This window comes from Spea bombifrons, chromosome 1 (assembly GCF_027358695.1).
Source record: "Spea bombifrons isolate aSpeBom1 chromosome 1, aSpeBom1.2.pri, whole genome shotgun sequence".
NCBI classification, from domain to species: domain Eukaryota; kingdom Metazoa; phylum Chordata; class Amphibia; order Anura; family Pelobatidae; genus Spea; species Spea bombifrons.
In genome coordinates this window covers 118,730,364-118,747,746 of record NC_071087.1, presented here as the reverse complement: position 1 = coordinate 118,747,746, position 17,383 = coordinate 118,730,364, and the positions used below count along the sequence as shown (strand labels likewise).

General features: G+C 39.2%; 1 protein-coding gene across 1 annotated transcript; it reads left to right on the top strand.

The window, feature by feature from the left end:
- The first annotated feature begins 2,718 nt into the window (after window positions 1–2,718).
- On the top strand, window positions 2,719–15,186 carry MMP11 (matrix metallopeptidase 11). The gene is made up of 8 exons (XM_053470767.1): window positions 2,719–3,128; window positions 10,037–10,239; window positions 10,768–10,911; window positions 12,345–12,478; window positions 12,661–12,905; window positions 13,653–13,857; window positions 14,273–14,533; window positions 14,748–15,186. The coding sequence occupies exons 1-8, from the start codon at window positions 3,042–3,044 to the stop codon at window positions 14,888–14,890; spliced, it is 1,422 nt and encodes a 473-aa protein (XP_053326742.1). The 5' UTR covers window positions 2,719–3,041; the 3' UTR covers window positions 14,891–15,186.
- Window positions 15,187–17,383: the final 2,197 nt, after the last annotated feature.

Here is a 17,383-nt window from a genome sequence, read left to right as displayed (position 1 = left end):
GAGTCTGAGTTGGTGCATTCAGACATATTCATCTTTTTTCCATTGTGTGTTAAATAAATTGTCTTTTCTTGTAACTTTGAAATATGATTGATGGAATCAAAAATTTTTATTATAGCTGATTATAGCGGAAGTAATATGAATACGCTCAGGATTAAAACAATTTGTTGCAAATACTGGTAAAACAGAAATAATCCCCTAGGCATCCTTAACCCCTTAATGACAAAGCCCGTACATGTACTGGCTCACAATGCATTGTTTTCAATGGGTTTAGGGACCACCCATTGTCCTTAAGGGGTTAATGTTACTGTTTTATTAAATAAAAATAACACAACCCCCACCAGTCCCTATACCAATGTCTGCTGTTTCTATGAGGGATAGCATGGGGCCAAACGTCATCCCCTAGCCAGTGTTGGCAGCCCGGCCTCTCTTTCAGGCTTTTGTGGTACAGACAGGGCAATAATGATTTCATTCCTTTGCTCAGCCATATCAGAGGAATACGTCCTGGGAGCATAAGTAATGCATTAATTCATGGTGAAAAGAGAATACACAATTTTTTGTGAAACAGGGCTGCTTACTAAAAGAAAGAACGACATTATGAACATTTAGCTGACGAAATCTGTCCCTACTGGTACTTGGTTGGGAAACGTTTTACAAATACAGGTCTGTGGAGTCCCATACATGCACTGGTCTGCACACACACACACCAAGACATGCCCACAAAGAGTTTGCAAGTACATCGAGGTTTACAAACACAGGAGTTAGGAAACAGAGACAGGTGTCAGGTGAGTGGACACCTGGTGTTTGCTGTGGGTCTGGTTCATATTTACATTTATGGTGGATTTCTTTTGATTGATCTGAAAGCAGGGCAGTTTTTTTGTTTTGGATTTTTTTAAGGAATGTGTATGTCTTTGTTAATTCCTTTAGTTACTATGTGTAAAGTGTGTTTCTGTCTGAAATGTATTTCTTTTTGGGAAGAGATTCAATATTCTCAGTGTGTGGCATGTAATATTTGTAATTCTGGTTTATTTAAAAGATACATTATTAAAGGTAAAGCTAAAATAGATGGTATTGGCTTGGCTGGTCTTACTGAAAGGGTAGGAGTGCAGAAACAGCTAAAGATCTGTTTGGGTTTGTGTAGTGCTTCTCTTGAGGTCGGCTCCTCAGCTCATAAGCAGAGTTGGAAGTAAGCCAGTCATCATCTCACTGCTAAAGAGGACAGGGACCACTTAAGTTCCAGCTTAGATTCTTATACTCCAACAAAGCCATATGGCTGAAGCCGACATTGGCTTGTCTAGCCTTATTAATTTCCTCGCCATCTTAACTGTCAGTATACAATTATAATTATAATGATATAATAGTAACAGTGTATAAGATTTGAAGACCCAGTTGGGCCTGCCTTGATCCAGGCATGTCTTTTATCCCTATTTTTTAATGGTCCTCCTTGGAATGATATATTTTGTATTCTAAGTGTGCGGGCCCACCATACCTTTGGGTCCAGTGGATGCCCCTGACCCATGTCTAAAAACATGACAGTGTATTATGTGATTTTAGTAAATTAGAAGAATGGTCATGAGTGTGGCAGCTGCTGTTTAATGTTGATAAATGTAAAATAATGCACTTGGGACGTGTATATATATATAAGGCACAATATAGCCTTAATAACAATGTCAACAGAAGAGAGAGGCTTGGGAGTAATTAATTCTGAGGACTTAAAAGTAAGCATGCAATGTTATAAAGCATCAAAATAGCAAGCAGGGTATTAGGTTGTAAAGCATAAGGCATTAGGACAGAAAGAGAGAGGTGGTTCTGCCACTTTACAGGGCTCGGGTCAGACCTCACCTAGGGCAGGCAGACTAGATGGGCTAAACGCTTATTATCTGGCATCAAATTATATGTTTCTATGGTGGACTGTACGGTGATGTAAATGCCTGGCCCCTCCTTTCCTGGCAGTGCCCAATCCCCACTGTCTGTAGCGGTAAATTGGTAGTTATGCCACCACATGTGTCAATTTTGGAATTACAGGTTTACCATAGTGACACACAAGTAGCAGATAATTATGGAAGTGAATAATTTCACCTTGTAGACGAATAACCCTACTAAATTATGACCCCTATACCATAACTGGTGCAGAGACCTGGATTGCAACCCTGGGTCTGTATGAGTTGTGTATGAGAATGACTGTTCAGCATTAGCTGTGTTCTTGAGTCATGCAGTATGTCTGATTGATTCTGATTGATTCATTCTTGTGGCCCTGGTTGTGTGACTGTGAGCTGTGCAATACAATGAATACCCCCTAAAGAGTTTCTAATAATACTCAAAGCTATGCCTATATATGTTTTAAATATATACGGATGTGTATACCTGGGAGCAACCTCCAGCCAAGAAACATAACTTAGAAGAAACAGCACACGCCAGGACTTAAATTATAGCTATAGGGTTTACATAAGGACACTCGACATTTCAGTCCTATCTTATCAAGAGTGATACAACTCCCCAGGTGGGACTGAAATATTGAATTTCTTTATGTAAACACTATATCTATAACTAACATTTAACTTTTTGATTTGAACGTCCTGGTGTTCCCTCTTGCTTCTTTGTGTGTGTGTGTGTGTGTGTGTGTGTATATATATATATATATATATATATATATATATATCCCCTCCCCAACAGTATCCCTCTCCTCAGTCAAACCCTCTCTCCCTCTCTCTCTTTCCAAAACTTCCAGCACGTGATGCTGCTGAGATGTGTCACTTCAGGCCATAAAAGTGAAGAGAGAGAACAAAAGACAGAGAGGAGTATAAATCCCCAGCAGGAATCCTCTGCTGGCTGACAGGCACCGGACAGCTCCTCCACACACATGCAGACAGAAATTAGGAACACAGACAAATGAAGGTAGACACAGGAAAGATAAGAAAGACAAAAGAACACAAGAAGAAATAAACAAAGAACATTAAGAAGAACGAAACCTAATAAGAGGAGACACAGGAATACCCAGTGCCTTTTTTTCTCCAAACTCACATGAATTTGGGTTAGCTCTCGGAATGTATCTGCTCATCATCCTTCCAGCTCTGTACCTACTGGGGGTACAGGCAGTCCCCCTACCTCAAAGATCCCCCTACAGGGAACAGGTAAGTAGCAGAGGAACTGTACACTCTTAACAGCTTTTTCTTAATAATTTGTATTCATTAGGGATGGTAAATGTGATCTAATGTAATAAATATGTCGGTAGCTTGTAATATAAAATCACAATTGTATTTATCAATAAACTAATGGACGGTGTACTTCCAGGCATTGTAAGCATGCACCACTGGATATTTTTTGTGAGTTTAGAGAATATTTGACATATCCATGTCAAATATTCTCTAAACTCACAAAAATATCCAGAGGGTACTCAAAGCAGAAATAATTATTTTTTGTAGTTAGTCAAGGGTCACATAAATACATTTTAGGAAAAAAGATCACCTGTACATAGTTGCTCAAATGCCCACTATGCTGAATGTTCAGGATTGGTCCTCATTTGGTCCTTTTGATACAGTATTCCTACTACTACATTTGTCCCTGGCTCCTCTTTTCACAGTCGATATTTTTGGAATATTTCCTATTTTTCATAAATGTTTCATCATATATTTATCTACACAGTTACCTTATGTTCTATGCTATGAAGGCCCATTCCTGGTAACATATATTACAATTATATACCAAATAACATTATTTGTTGCCCATCAATTCTTACAATGGTTATTTATGCAGGGTTAAAACTGTTTTTACACAAGGTTTTTGTCTTTCAGTTTTTTTTTGCTATTTTTATACTTGTCGGTATGACCAGAAGTAAAACCAGCTGGTAATTTAAAAGCAAAACAATCTAGCACACTTCTATTTAAGGACCAGTATGTTTGCAGTTATTAAGCTCAACAGCACCCATAAAGAAACTAATGGTTATTTTGAAAGTTTTTTTTTGGCCTGGTGGGCAATGTATAGTCGTGTCTGCAGATGTTTGCACCTGGGAGGGATGTGCTGTAGATCTTCTCTTACAGGATTTTCTGATTGGATGGGTGCGACAGCCGCAGGATGACTCTGGCAGAGCCTGTTTGTATAAGGGATGTTGCATTTCTGTACTGTCAGCTGCCTAGGATTTGGAATCTGCATGCTGGCATTTTTTCTCTACAGTATATCAGTGCTGAACGTGATGGATGCACTTAATGCCTTTCACCAGCACATATACACAGACTGAAACATTTCACATTTTCATTCAACCTGATATTGGGAATTCCAAGTAATGCAGATTCCATAGAGTATTTGGTATACAGGTAATGCTTCTGGGTTTTGTGTATGTCTAGTATAGGTACCAAGGTGCTGTATGTATATGTGCAGAATTCTGTGACATGGTGCACAGGATGTTGGGTGCACACCTATGTCATTTGATGGTATAACAAGAAAAAAGGAGAATTTAATGTATTATATTTCCTAATCAATTGTTTAGCACAATGCATTGGTAAAACCTGACCCCCTAGAAAGCGACACCTTATCATTTTTTTAATGATAGGTGCACTTCAAGAAGGAAAATCACATGCATTCATACAAAGATAACCCCCCATACACACATGCACACACACACACACACACACACACACTGACTCTTCAAAGCTCCTACTTGCACAGAGTATCTCAACTCCTACTGCTCTTCGGGTATCTCGATATAGTAACTTGTTTCTCGTTTCCAGACAGCCATGCACATTTCACTATTACTGATTACAATATGTGTACAAAAGGAACTTCTTAATGGGTGATCCTAGAACTGAGAATCTCCCTCTGCCACTACAAAAATGGAGTCTGTCTGTACTTGTACAAACACCCTGCTGCAGGAGAGGCCCTCAAGGGCAGGTCCAGAAGCAGGCAGGCAGGAGTGGTGGCCACCTACCCACCTTCATTGATTTTTCACTTTCCTGGGCCAATAAGGGGAAATCAGAGTCTCCCTCCAGCCCATGCTTGCCACTGTCCACAAAAAAAAGAGGTGACGTGTGGCTGCATGTGTACAGCTATCAGCTGAACTTATGTAGTTTGGCGGCTGCTGGCCCTATAGTGCCAAGGTACAAATAATATTAGGTTTATCTGGAATGTGTGATACAGCCAATGATCTTGGAAAGAAAAAAATATCCATATATTTATAAAAATGCAGTAATTGCCTTGAAGGAATTCACGTAATTGCTTTGGAAAATGAGCTGTTTTTATTACTGTATCAGACTGTATAAAAACTCTAGGGCTGGCCCTAAGGCCCATGTGAGGTGTTTTAATGTGCACAGCTCTAACTAGTTCTAATCTGCATCAAGGATCATTAAAGTTGTAGTTCAATATGCACTGGTCTGAAGTTTCTTCATGGTGCAATGCTTGGCAACAGTAGCAATCTTACGGTTGTTACAGCTCCCATAAAAGGTTGGCTGAATGATATTAGTTATATTTGTATAATGGTCCAGCTAGAGGTAACACAAGGTAATGGTGCGCTAATAACTTCTTTGGTAACGTGAAGGCCTTCCAGATGGGTTCTGTGTTCTTTTCCTAAGTAATTTCCGATCTTCTGAAATGTTTATACTCCGTATAAACAGGAGCTGAAAACATAGTACAGATTGAAATTTCACTGGAGGAGGTTAGAGAGGAAAGAATGGAGGGAAATAAAATGAATTGGAGAAAGGAAAACCAAGTTCAAGAAAATGGGAACGTTGGACCACCAATATAGAGAAAAGGGTGGGAGTGGGACAGCAATAATAATTTGCTAAATATATGGTATGCTTATATATATATATATATATATATATATATATATATATATATATATATATATATATATATATATACAGATATGTACAGTACAGCAACATATCCAGGGGTGCCCCACGATACAAAACCAGGGGGGGGGGTAGATCACCCTCTCTGGCAACCAAGCCCACAGGTGTTGAGCTGCACAATGGGCCTGTTACAAGGGAGACTTGATCTTCCCAACTGGCCTATATACGCTATGGAGGCTGTGACATCACTGTGCAACTGTGATAGGATGCCACCTTTGCAATAATTCAGTTTGTGAGATTTCATCTGTGCTGGATATTGCACGGTCAACTGTAAGTGGTATTATTGGAAAGCGGAAGCCTTTTGGAACAGCAGCAACTCAGCCACGCAGCGGAAGTCACAGAGCGGAGTCACTGCGTGCTGAAGCGCATGGTGCATAAAAATCGCCAACGCTCTGCTGATTCCATAGCTAAAGAATTCCAAACGTCCACTGGCATTAATATCAGCACAAAACTGTGCAGTAGGAGCGTCATGGAATGGGTTTCCATGGCCTACCAGCTGCATGCAAGCCTAACATCACCAAGCACAATGCCAAGCGTCGGATTGAGTGGTGTAAAGCACGCCTCCACTGGACTCTGGAGAAGTGGAAACATGTTCTGTGTACTGATGAATCAAACTCTGTTTGGCAGTCTTATGACCGAGTCTGGGTTTGGCGGATGCCAGAAGAACTTTACCTGCCTGCATTGTGGTAACTGTAAGGTTTCTTGGAGGAGAGATAATGGTCAGGTGTCCCAATACTTTTGTCTATATAGAGTGTGTATACCTCAAAGATCCTCGTAAAAGACACAGGTAAGTAGGAAACCATACACTCTAGCAGCTTTTTCTTAATAATTTGAGTTGGTTATAGCTGGTAAATGTTAAGTCATGTGATAATAATGTTTATTCTGATTTAATCAACTCTAGTGCCCCAGTCTCATACTGTCTATAGCTTGCAATCTAAAATCACAATTATCTTAATCAATAAACTAATGGACAGTGTACTAAAAGGCATTGTAAGCATGCACCACTCACATTATGAGCTTTTTAAACTACATTTTTGTTCACTTGTTCCATTATTGGTATGCAAATACATGTCCATGTCCAATGTTCCCCAGAGGGATGTGAAAGCAGCATAATAATTCATTTTTGTAAACATAAGTATAACCAAAACACAAACGTGTTTTAGAAAAAAGATCACCTGTTCATAGTTGCCCAAATGTCCACTACCCTGAATGTTCAGGATCAGTCCTCATCTGGTCTTATTGATACATTATTCTTACTATAAACAACAAATAGTTGTTGAATATTTCCTTTTTTCATATATTTAAGTTAGTTTATGAAGCATTTTAGATTGATAGCAAACTTTGAATTGGAGGAACTTGGAAACATTCAAGTGGGGGTTTCAGGAGATCCTTAGTAAGAAACTGAGGATTTAATGAACTGAATCCTTAGGGCAAGAAATATGTCTCCTGGTCACTAAAAACAAACAGAGACACAACCCCCCTGTCTGCAAAAATCCAGAGACCAGCAGACCATTTAACTTATTCACTACCAGGGAGTCAAAGACAGCAGGGGGATTAATTTCAACATATTTAAAAGGAGAAAGAATTCCTTGCAGTCATTGAGTATGACAGTGAAAAATGCATTCACCCAATTAGTAACACCAGCCTGCAGTGTGACTGTCTGAGAGATACTGCCCTCCAGTGGATGACTGTCAAGTGAGGGTCCAGGTATGTACATGCTATCAACAATAGAACAAAAGTTCTATTGTTATAGATTTGTACAGTGTTAGATAGAAAAATTGAAAAAAAGCATAGCTTTATTCAAGGTTATATAGATCTCTTCTTTGTGTAAGTCGCATATCTTGGCCAACCCCCACCACTTGCCACAGTGGCTACCATACTTTATGCGGAACGTTGGCATATGACGTCATACAAACATCATATGATCTGCTCCCCTCCGGTTATTGCTGCACCCCTGGTTATTGTCCCCCCGAACAGCTCGCCTAGGTCAGAATATACCACTGTCTCAATAACTTGAAGTATATAATTCTTTGGCAAATTTATATTAACATTGTGTCGCATTACCATTTTCTTTGATTTATCTAAGCCATATACTCTCTTTTTCTGTTTTTCCTGTCTACTATTTTTTGGACAAGCAAATCAGCTGAAAAGCCCAGTAGGTATTATAGTAGTCGTAGTTAGCTCCGTTCCATGACAACTATTATTAATATATGTTATCTCTTTGCCTAAGGCAGAGCAACATGACGCCAGTGTGAACAGAAGTGGTCTGGGATAGCCACAGTTAGTGCATGTTTAAAACAATGTTACTAAGCAGAATATATGATCATATTGTTGTGGCTGGTTGAAAACATGGGCAGTAGTCAGCTGGTACATTTTCTGTCCTGCTAGATTTGCCTTGCTCCACTGTAAGTGTTATTATTGTTAAGTGGAAGAAGCAATGAGTAACAACAACTCAGCCACAAAGCAGTATGGTTTTACCAAGTCTTCTGTAGCATCACTCACCACAAGCACTGTGCGCCTGAGGTTTCATGAAATAAGTTTTCAAGCACACCTCCATTGGACTCTGGAGCAGTATCTGCGCCCTTTTTTTGTTTCCGCATGTCTGTGTCCCTGTGCACAAAGCAAGGTACCAAAAGACATGGTTTGACAAGTTTGTTGTGAAAAAAACTGCACAGACCCTTGACCTTAACCCCATTTAACACCTTTGGATTACAGGTCAGGCCTTCTCATCCAACATCAGTGCCTGACCAAATACTCTTTTGGCTGAATTGACACAAAATCCCATGAGCACACTCCAAAATCTGGTAGAAAGCCTTCCCATATTAACACCCATGGTTTTGTAATAGGATGTAGAACAAGCTCATATAGTTGTGATTGTCAGGTGTCCACATACTTTTGGTCATGTAGTATACATGCAGTTTCTGACACTCGATTTCACTCCTTATGCATGTCTTTGTGGGTTAGAATGGGGTATTTGCTACATAAACTTCTGTGAACTCTCCTTGCCCCTCAAGAACTTTAGAATGAACTTCTGTGCTTTGTATTCATCTTTTTGTGATGCCAGCTTTCCAAGATTTGAATGTGCCATGTTTTATGTTATTGAATAGAGTATGTTCACCTGTATCTCTATTGGACTATTCTGTTTTAAGGATTACTGTACAATCCCAGGTGATCTAGTGGAGTGAAGAAGACACTAAGGATGACAGAATGTGGCAATTTACTTTAATGCAAGACTGCTCACTTCCACTGCACTATGGCCAGATGATTGTGTACCACCTGGGGATCATGAAGTAGCTAAACATGTTGTTCCTAATATATTTCTGTACAGAAATCTTTCAGTATAGCACAGAAACGAGTAGCCTACGGCAAATACCAGATGACACTCATCAATTGTAAACGAGTACATTTAAATCATTTTAACATAGTCACTCATCCTAACCCCAGATTACAAGATTTACTAAATAATATAACGCCAGACAATAAATTGTATTGTGTGATTCCAAAGGCATTACCGATAAAATAATCCTTAAAAAATATTAATGCTACAGTGTGAAAGTTAAATTGCACGTATTTGTTTCATAAGAATTACCCAGACATTTTTAGGGGGTTTATATATGCATGTACAGTATATCATTCTCAAATAATGAACCAATAACCTGTAATGAGGATTTCATGTAGTTACTCATAGTGGCACCACTAGGTGTCTTCATGTCCTATATATCTTTGTACAGCTCACAGAACTCTCTTCTTTCTGCTTTGCTGACATTTTCTAAATTTAGTATATATTTTTACGTATCCAGAGAACGAGCCTCCCATTACAATAAGTGATACCAAACATGTACAAGCTATGACTACTACAAACATCCAGAAAGGAACAGCCATAAAAAAGAAATTGTCTTTCCCATGGGGAATCTGTGAATTGTTAACAATATTAACCCTGGGCTGCCTCTAGACTTTTTTTAGTACCCTAGGCAAACAAGGTTTCTGATACTGTATTCACTTCCTTGCTAACATAGCTTAAAAGTTAAACATGGTGGTGGTGTTCCTCCAGCTCAGCTGCCTTTTTTTGCCTACAATACTTCTTGTATTAATTTGTGGGGAATTCTAAATAAAATTAAACCAAATATCAATGCAAAAGTGTCTAAAGGAGCAGTCCATCAAACTAAAACTGTAACTATAATTGGTTTTATGAACAGGACCAGACCTGGAAGGAGCAGTCCCGTTCATGGATCTATCAGCCTCGCACAAAGGGACTGCTCAGTGCTCAAAACTCTGTGAATCCCCCTCGCTGTGGTGTACCAGACATGCCTTTCCCTCCTGATTCCTTCAATGGACGTAATCGCAAGAAGCGCTTTGTGTTGTCTGGTGGACGCTGGGACAAGACCAACTTGACATATAAGTAAGATACCTTCTCACCATATCTATTTCTTTAGCTTAGCCATATTCTTGTTACGGAATTGTTCTACCTAAACTCGAATACTGTGTGCTACATTTTTTATACATTTTGTATTTGGACACATTCTCAATAAAGTAAAAATAGAAATTCAAATATATAATAAAACATATGATCAATGAGAAACTAATGCTAAACAACAGGAAATCTTGTATGGAAAAAAACAATGCGATGTTCATATTCCCATGAAGAACAGATACAAGCATATTTTATTAATCATTAGACAAATTTCCATAATAAACTTAACATAATAACCATAGCACACTTATGATCCTCCTTGACATAATATAACAATGTAAGTAAGATACAAAATCTGTATATTGCTTGTGACTCAACCAATCTATTATTTCTTCTGTTATGTAGTATTATCATTTGTTTTAATCTAAATTCCGTTGAATATTTATTTACATGTTTATTCACTTTATTTGTGACACTCTCTTCTCTTAATGTGACAAAGCAATACTAATATTTTAGGATCATCCGCTTCCCATGGCAGCTCAGCAAACTAAAAGTTAGACGCACACTTGCAGAAGCATTGAAAGTATGGAGCGATGTGACCCCTCTAAATTTCACAGAGGTGTTTGAAGGTCGTGCTGACATCATAATTGACTTCACACGGTAAGTTTTCTTCAAACTCAATATTAGCATCCAGGTCTCCTGCTGTAAAGAAGTTGTACGTTTTTCTATTTCCCCACTTACACACTCTGTGTTGCTGATTGCGAACAATCCTAATCCTACAGTTTTGGTTTACTGCAATATTTGACTTGACAGTGGAGGTAAATAAATGCACATAAAAATAAATTCAGTAAGTCCAAACTGACCAGTCCAAATACCTCTTTCGCCATGCCTCCCAACTGTCCCGCTTTGCACGGCACAGTCCCATTTTTGCCACTCTATCCCGCCAAGCTCCTGAAAAAGAGACAGAGGTAGAGCTCAGTGAGATTCGGATCTACAAACCCGCGGTCCTGATTTCATTCTCCGGTGTCTAGGAATTGGGCACATCTGCCCCTCTCTCAGTGTCCCAGTACACTGTTGGGTGATATGCTTTCACAAATCTAATTGTGGGTGTAAATAATTCCATTAAGTTTATATTTACCCAACTGTCATAAGAATCAATATTAAATATATGAGTCTCAGAAACACTCATACTGGGCTGGAATGAACAGGTTAAATGTCATCAGTATTATTTAAGTTTCAATGTCCATCTCTTAAACATAGAAGAATAGAATTTAAAGACAGATAACAGCTATATAGCCCATCTAGACAGTATTTTTTCTGTGAGACCTCAAACATACGGTGAAAGAAAACCCAATTCTCACGTGAAAAAGTATAATAAATAAAAATTACTTCCTGTGAAAGCACTGCAGCTTCAGGGGAAGTTTCAGGTAGCCTTGTGACATCCATGAAAATAGTAGACAAGCGGTTGGTAATACGGGACATAAGAGATGAAAAGAGATCAGGAGATGATACTGGAGGCCAAATGAGTTGATTAGTTTGCCAAGAGATGAAGCATAAAAGAGAGAACAGCAGAGGGCCAAGAACTGATCATTGGAACTGAAAGAGGAAGAGGTGATGATGTTTTGCAAGAAAAGCTGACATTTTTTTGTCTTGTAAATCATGCCTCATTTTCGTTATCTCCTCAGAATATGAATATGCTGCTGAGGATGAAGTCTGTGGTTCTATAGACTATGATATAGATGCAGTGTGACTAGTGAATTGGCATGGCTACTTTTTTATGGCTTCAATACTTTATATAATATGATACATAAATGCATGCAACTAATACTTTGGGGTCAGAAATCAAAACACATGTATGCTGTTTTATGCAGGTGGAAATACTGGACACTTTCTCTGTGGATGGGTAGCATTGGTTGCCATTTGGACTTGAGTTGGCAAGGCATATTTCTGAGCAAGGGGGGTGGAGCAAATGGGTGATGATCCCAAAACAAATGTCTTGGTATTTTCTGTTTTATAACATCTCCAGTGGATGGAATGGCAAGAATGAGGTCATATTTAAGATTTTTTGTTTAGTAAACAAATGTTTTTTACAGGTACTGGCATGGTGACAATCTGCCCTTTGATGGCCCAGGGGGCATACTGGCACATGCTTTTTTTCCAAAGACACATAGAGAGGGAGATGTACATTTTGACTATGATGAAGCTTGGACCATAGGGAGCAACTTAGGTAAGTGCCATATATTAGAAGTGAGAATCTGATTCTTATAAACAGACCTAAACAGACCACGCAACCTTAAAGATTTCTACTGCTGGTCATGTGTTACTGACTATGGTCCTGGGTTTGAATGACAGCATGTCTCATTATCATCCCTGTGTGTCCATGTCTCAGTTCCATTACTCCTGTTGCAGGTACTGATCTTCTACAGGTAGCTGCTCATGAGTTTGGGCATGTGTTGGGCTTGCAACATTCATCAGTCTCCAAATCTCTGATGTCTCCTTTCTACACATTCCGCTACCCTCTCAGCCTCAGTGCAGATGACAAACATGGCATTCAGTACCTATATGGTGCACCACGGCCACTAACTCCAGAGCCCACTGTTAAGCCTGAACCCAAGCAGCCAGAGAATGAGAGCAATGAGATCCCTACTTCAGAGGTGAGATAAGAACTAACTGCAAAGCTGTCTTTAACATTGGGCAAAAAAAAACAGCTGTCCTGGGAACAAGCTTAGCTTAGTAGCCTACATGATTCCTTAATATCTGTTAGGGGCACATTAAGGTGGGTGCATAGGATGCACCACACTAGGGTGCCACCATTACACAGCACGATGGAGGCGGATGTCTATGCAGCCATCAGCACACACCTTTCCACCTTTATATTATGACTTTATATCCTAAAGACCTGCATCAAGTGGAGCACAAAACATGAGACATTGCCAGTGCAGATATCAGTGCCGGCGGCGGCACAGACCTTCACCTCCATTAAACTGCATGGATGAAGCACCTTCAATGGAAAAGGTCTGCATAGCAGATTTGAGTGGTGATGGTAGGGACACTAAGAGAGACTTGCCCAGGGGTATCATTATATATGCCCCTGATTGTAGGTGGCATGGTATCACTGGACCTGAAGGAGTAGTCCATCCTTTATTGAGTCTTATTTGTATTTATGAGACCAGACAATTCACATAGAAGAAGAGGCTCATTGGCCCTAAATGGACCTCTTTGAGGCTCAAGGAACTCTGTCTTAGGATCTTACATTTTCTTACTGCTACCACCCAGTTACCGTGCAGTGCCTTTCAAGGTCTTTGTCACTTTATTTTGCTGTTGTGTCATATGAGTTAGTAAGCTGTAGCCCATTTTGTATAATGTTCAGTACATTGAATGCCCCTGTCTTTTCCCTCTAGCCGAATGCCTGTTACACAGGTTTTGATGCAGTTTCTGCAATCCGTGGCGAACTATTCTTCTTCAAGTCTGGTTATGTGTGGCGTCTCCGAGGTGGGAAATTGCAGAGTGGATACCCAGCGCTGGCTTCACGACACTGGAAAGGAATCCCTGAAACTGTGGATGCTGCATTTGAAGACTCTGCAGGGAATATCTGGTTCTTTCATGGTAAATAAAATAGGGAAGTGTTTTAAGAACATACAACCCAGCTAAGTGACAGCAAATATGAACTGTGTTGCCCATCTAGTTTAATACTTGGTCTTTATTTCAGCATGGGCAAATGCATCTAATCATGTGTCCCTTTTTAGATTATGACCTCTTGTAATAACGTTTCTGAAGAAAAGAATGGGCCCCAGTACAAATAATGAGGCACCCTACTAGTAAAACCTTCCTCTGAATGTTTACCATTAACTACAACCTTCTGCCAATTGTCACTCAACGACTTCTTTATTCATTAAAGTATTTAACATCCAGACCCAAACATTGCAATGTATTTATCTGTTATGAGGGACAGTTTCAATGTCTTACTGAAATATGGATAGCCCATATCTGAGCAGGTTTTATGTTTCCTCTTTATCCCAAGGTACTCAGTTTTGGGTATTTGATGGCAAGCTACAGGCCTCAGGCCCTCATCCACTGTCAAACCTTGGTCTCTCTGTGCCACAAATCCAAGCTGTGCTTATATGGGGTACTGACAAGAACAAGAAAGTCTTCCTGTTTAGAGGTGCAGAGTACTGGAGATTTAACCCAGATACTTGGCGTGTAGAAATTGGGTATCCACGCAGCATGGGGGATTGGAGAGGAGTGCCTACCAGTATTGATGCAGCCTTTCAGGATGAACAAGGTAAGAGCTCAACAACGGTGATTCTCCCTTACAGTAATCTCTTCTACAAAGTATCCATTCCTCCTCTTATTTGTCTATTGTGTATTACAATACTCATCACTCTATGTATTCACCTACCAGACAGCCATGGCTATAACAGTAACTAGTCTGTTGCTGGTATGTGTAACTTGCGCTCAGTTTCTCACAATAATCTTTGGCCTTTACACTTAAACAGGATTTGCGTACTTTCTGCGTGGGCAATACTATTGGAAGTTTGACCCAATCCAGGTACGTGTGTTGGAAAGTTATCCACGCCGGATCAGCCAGGATTTCTTCAGTTGTGCAGTGACACCTACATCTGCCAATGCATTACGATGAGGATGGACTCTTGAGACACTCAATTCTTACAGTGAAGTCTGGTCCATACTCAGCATACCAAGGAAGACAACACTTTCCATCAGTGGACACATACTGTATCCAAAGAACCATTTTTCAGTTACAACATTGTCATGGTCTACCAGTTATATGTTGTTCTCCTTATTATCATGTCCTTATTATCCAGTGGCCCTAAAAATATACATTTGGTTTTTCAGGGCAGTTCCTGAACATTGCCAGAGTACAGAGGGTCACTTTAATTAGAAATGACCAGAGCTGAATCCTTCACCTTTGTATATGTGTTGCCAAATTATTCAAGTGTGCAACTCCTACGTGATATCTTTGGTTGTTGAGCGTTGAACCATTTCATAGTGAGAGTATGCATACACACAGTACTTAAAATGTATTTTCGTGATATTTGTGTTAACAATACCTCTGTCAGTGCAGGACACTGATTCCGTGAGATTCTCTGGAGTTATTTGATGCTTGATATAATTCGGTGCTGTTCAATGAACAGCAGTTGTTAATAAGCAATTGTCATTATTCACAATTCAATATCATATTAATGTTTTATTATATTAATAAAGTGTTTCTTCTCAGTTTAAAAGCCATACAATGATTCTGAAGCTGAAAGAATTAATTAACTGAATAATGGTTAATCTAATTGTAGTTCTAGCAGTAACAGCTATGCCATTTTACATTCCTTAAGGATCTTGTCACTGTTGTTAGTGAAATCACAAGCACAGTATATATTTATTGGCCCATGCCTAAGACATACCACTATTTTTATTCGGTGACCAATGAAGCAAGCTAAGTTTGCTTCACTGATCGCTACTTGATTGCTACTGATCGCTACTTTATACTCAGCAGCTGCCAGCTTGTACCAGGTCCTGCGCATGTGCCATGTATAGGCATTGGCTGCATGCATACCTGCACTGACATTGTACTCTGCCATTGGAACTTGGTTCATGGTTGAATCCAACTGTCACTCATGCATTCCATTAGGGTACTAATCCTAAAGCGCAGCTGAAGAGACTAACCAAAAGTAGGTGAAAAAGGATGTTTTTCTATTAAAACCAGTACCAGTAATGGTAAAATTGGAAGTCGAGATGATGAGAAACTCAAATGACAATTTTAACATATGTCCCAACCTGTTATTCATGGTATTGTTATATCTTTTGTGCCAGACCATCATTTGACATTTTGCAAAGCAGAGGACGGACAGGAAAGTAGCCTTTATCAAGCAGTCAATTAAATGTTATTTAAATTTTCAATGTGAACTTGTAAAGCTCCAGTGTTGTATATAAACTTTTTATATGACATGTAATAAACATGCTTTGTTTTTTACAAAATGGTTTATTATACTTATTATATGCTTGTGTTAACTTGCTGTAGTGTTCAGATGTCCATCATTTAATGTTATGTATTTTCTTCACTGCACACTTCCTATAATTAAAAAAAAATGTTTGTCATGGGGCTATTGGCCAGCCACACCACGGTGGTGTTTGGGTGTAAAAGGGTTAACAGAAACCAGCCTTTAGGCAGGGCACAGAGCAACAACAGGTAATCAGCACAGGGAAGATCTTCATGTTATGAGTCCACTTTGAAAACGTAACCATATTTCTTCTGAAGTCTGCGTCCCATGTGGGACTCCAGGGTCCTGTGCCTGTGGGATTTTATGGCACCCTGGGCAGGATATCTGGCATCCTTTGAAGATACCTGGCTTAAATGCTCACTATGTTTCACTGGCTTTATGATGGGATCTGGCCAGTTTTCTAGATAACTTTGATGGCATGTTCTGCCCTAAGAAAGAGATTTTCTGCTATACATGCAAGATGCTTTGTTAATCCTTTGTATATCCTGAATCTATGCATGAAAGGACTCTCCAGACTTCGACGTAATGTGGGAATCATGTGCAAAAAAACGACTGTTTATGTTTAATTAATATTGTTCAAACAACAAAATTTATGCAGATAATACAGACATTATATGGATCTTTGGGTTCTTTAAACACTGCATGTACCCAGTGGTAACGTCCAAATGGCACAATTGTAATACTATAGTGTTCTTTTACAAATAAATCTTAGTAGCCTTCTTGATGTGTGCTCAGATCTTCCTACACAGATACCATACACTGTATTTCTACCCGTAGATTTGTACCTAACAGAACCATAGGTTGGCATTGGAAAAACCCTGTCATCATATAACTCAACACTTCTGGATGGGGATGGCTACATATTACCTTACCATACAATTCAAGCCTTTAAGGACAGCATAAAACCTGGAACAATGAACCTATTGGATTGGTGTACATTTAACAACACAATCCTAATTCTTCTCTTAATTTCATATATCAATGGTTTGTCATATGTAACATTTTGAAAAAAGTATTCTTTTTGCTATTTAATAATACAATTGGAGCTATGTATAAGAATTCTGTTAAATAATAAATATATTAATATAAAATGTAGTCTTATCAGTATAGCAACCAACGGA

Excerpts from the sequence above, each read along its gene's own strand:
- MMP11 (XM_053470767.1), top strand. The coding sequence starts at position 3,042 with ATGTATCTGCTCATCATCCTTCCAGCTCTGTACCTACTGGGGGTACAG. Across the intron at positions 3,129-10,036 it reads GATCCCCCTACAGGGAACAG|GACCAGACCTGGAAGGAGCA; the intron begins GTAAGTAGCAGA and ends TTTTATGAACAG. Across the intron at positions 10,912-12,344 it reads ATCATAATTGACTTCACACG|GTACTGGCATGGTGACAATC; the intron begins GTAAGTTTTCTT and ends TGTTTTTTACAG.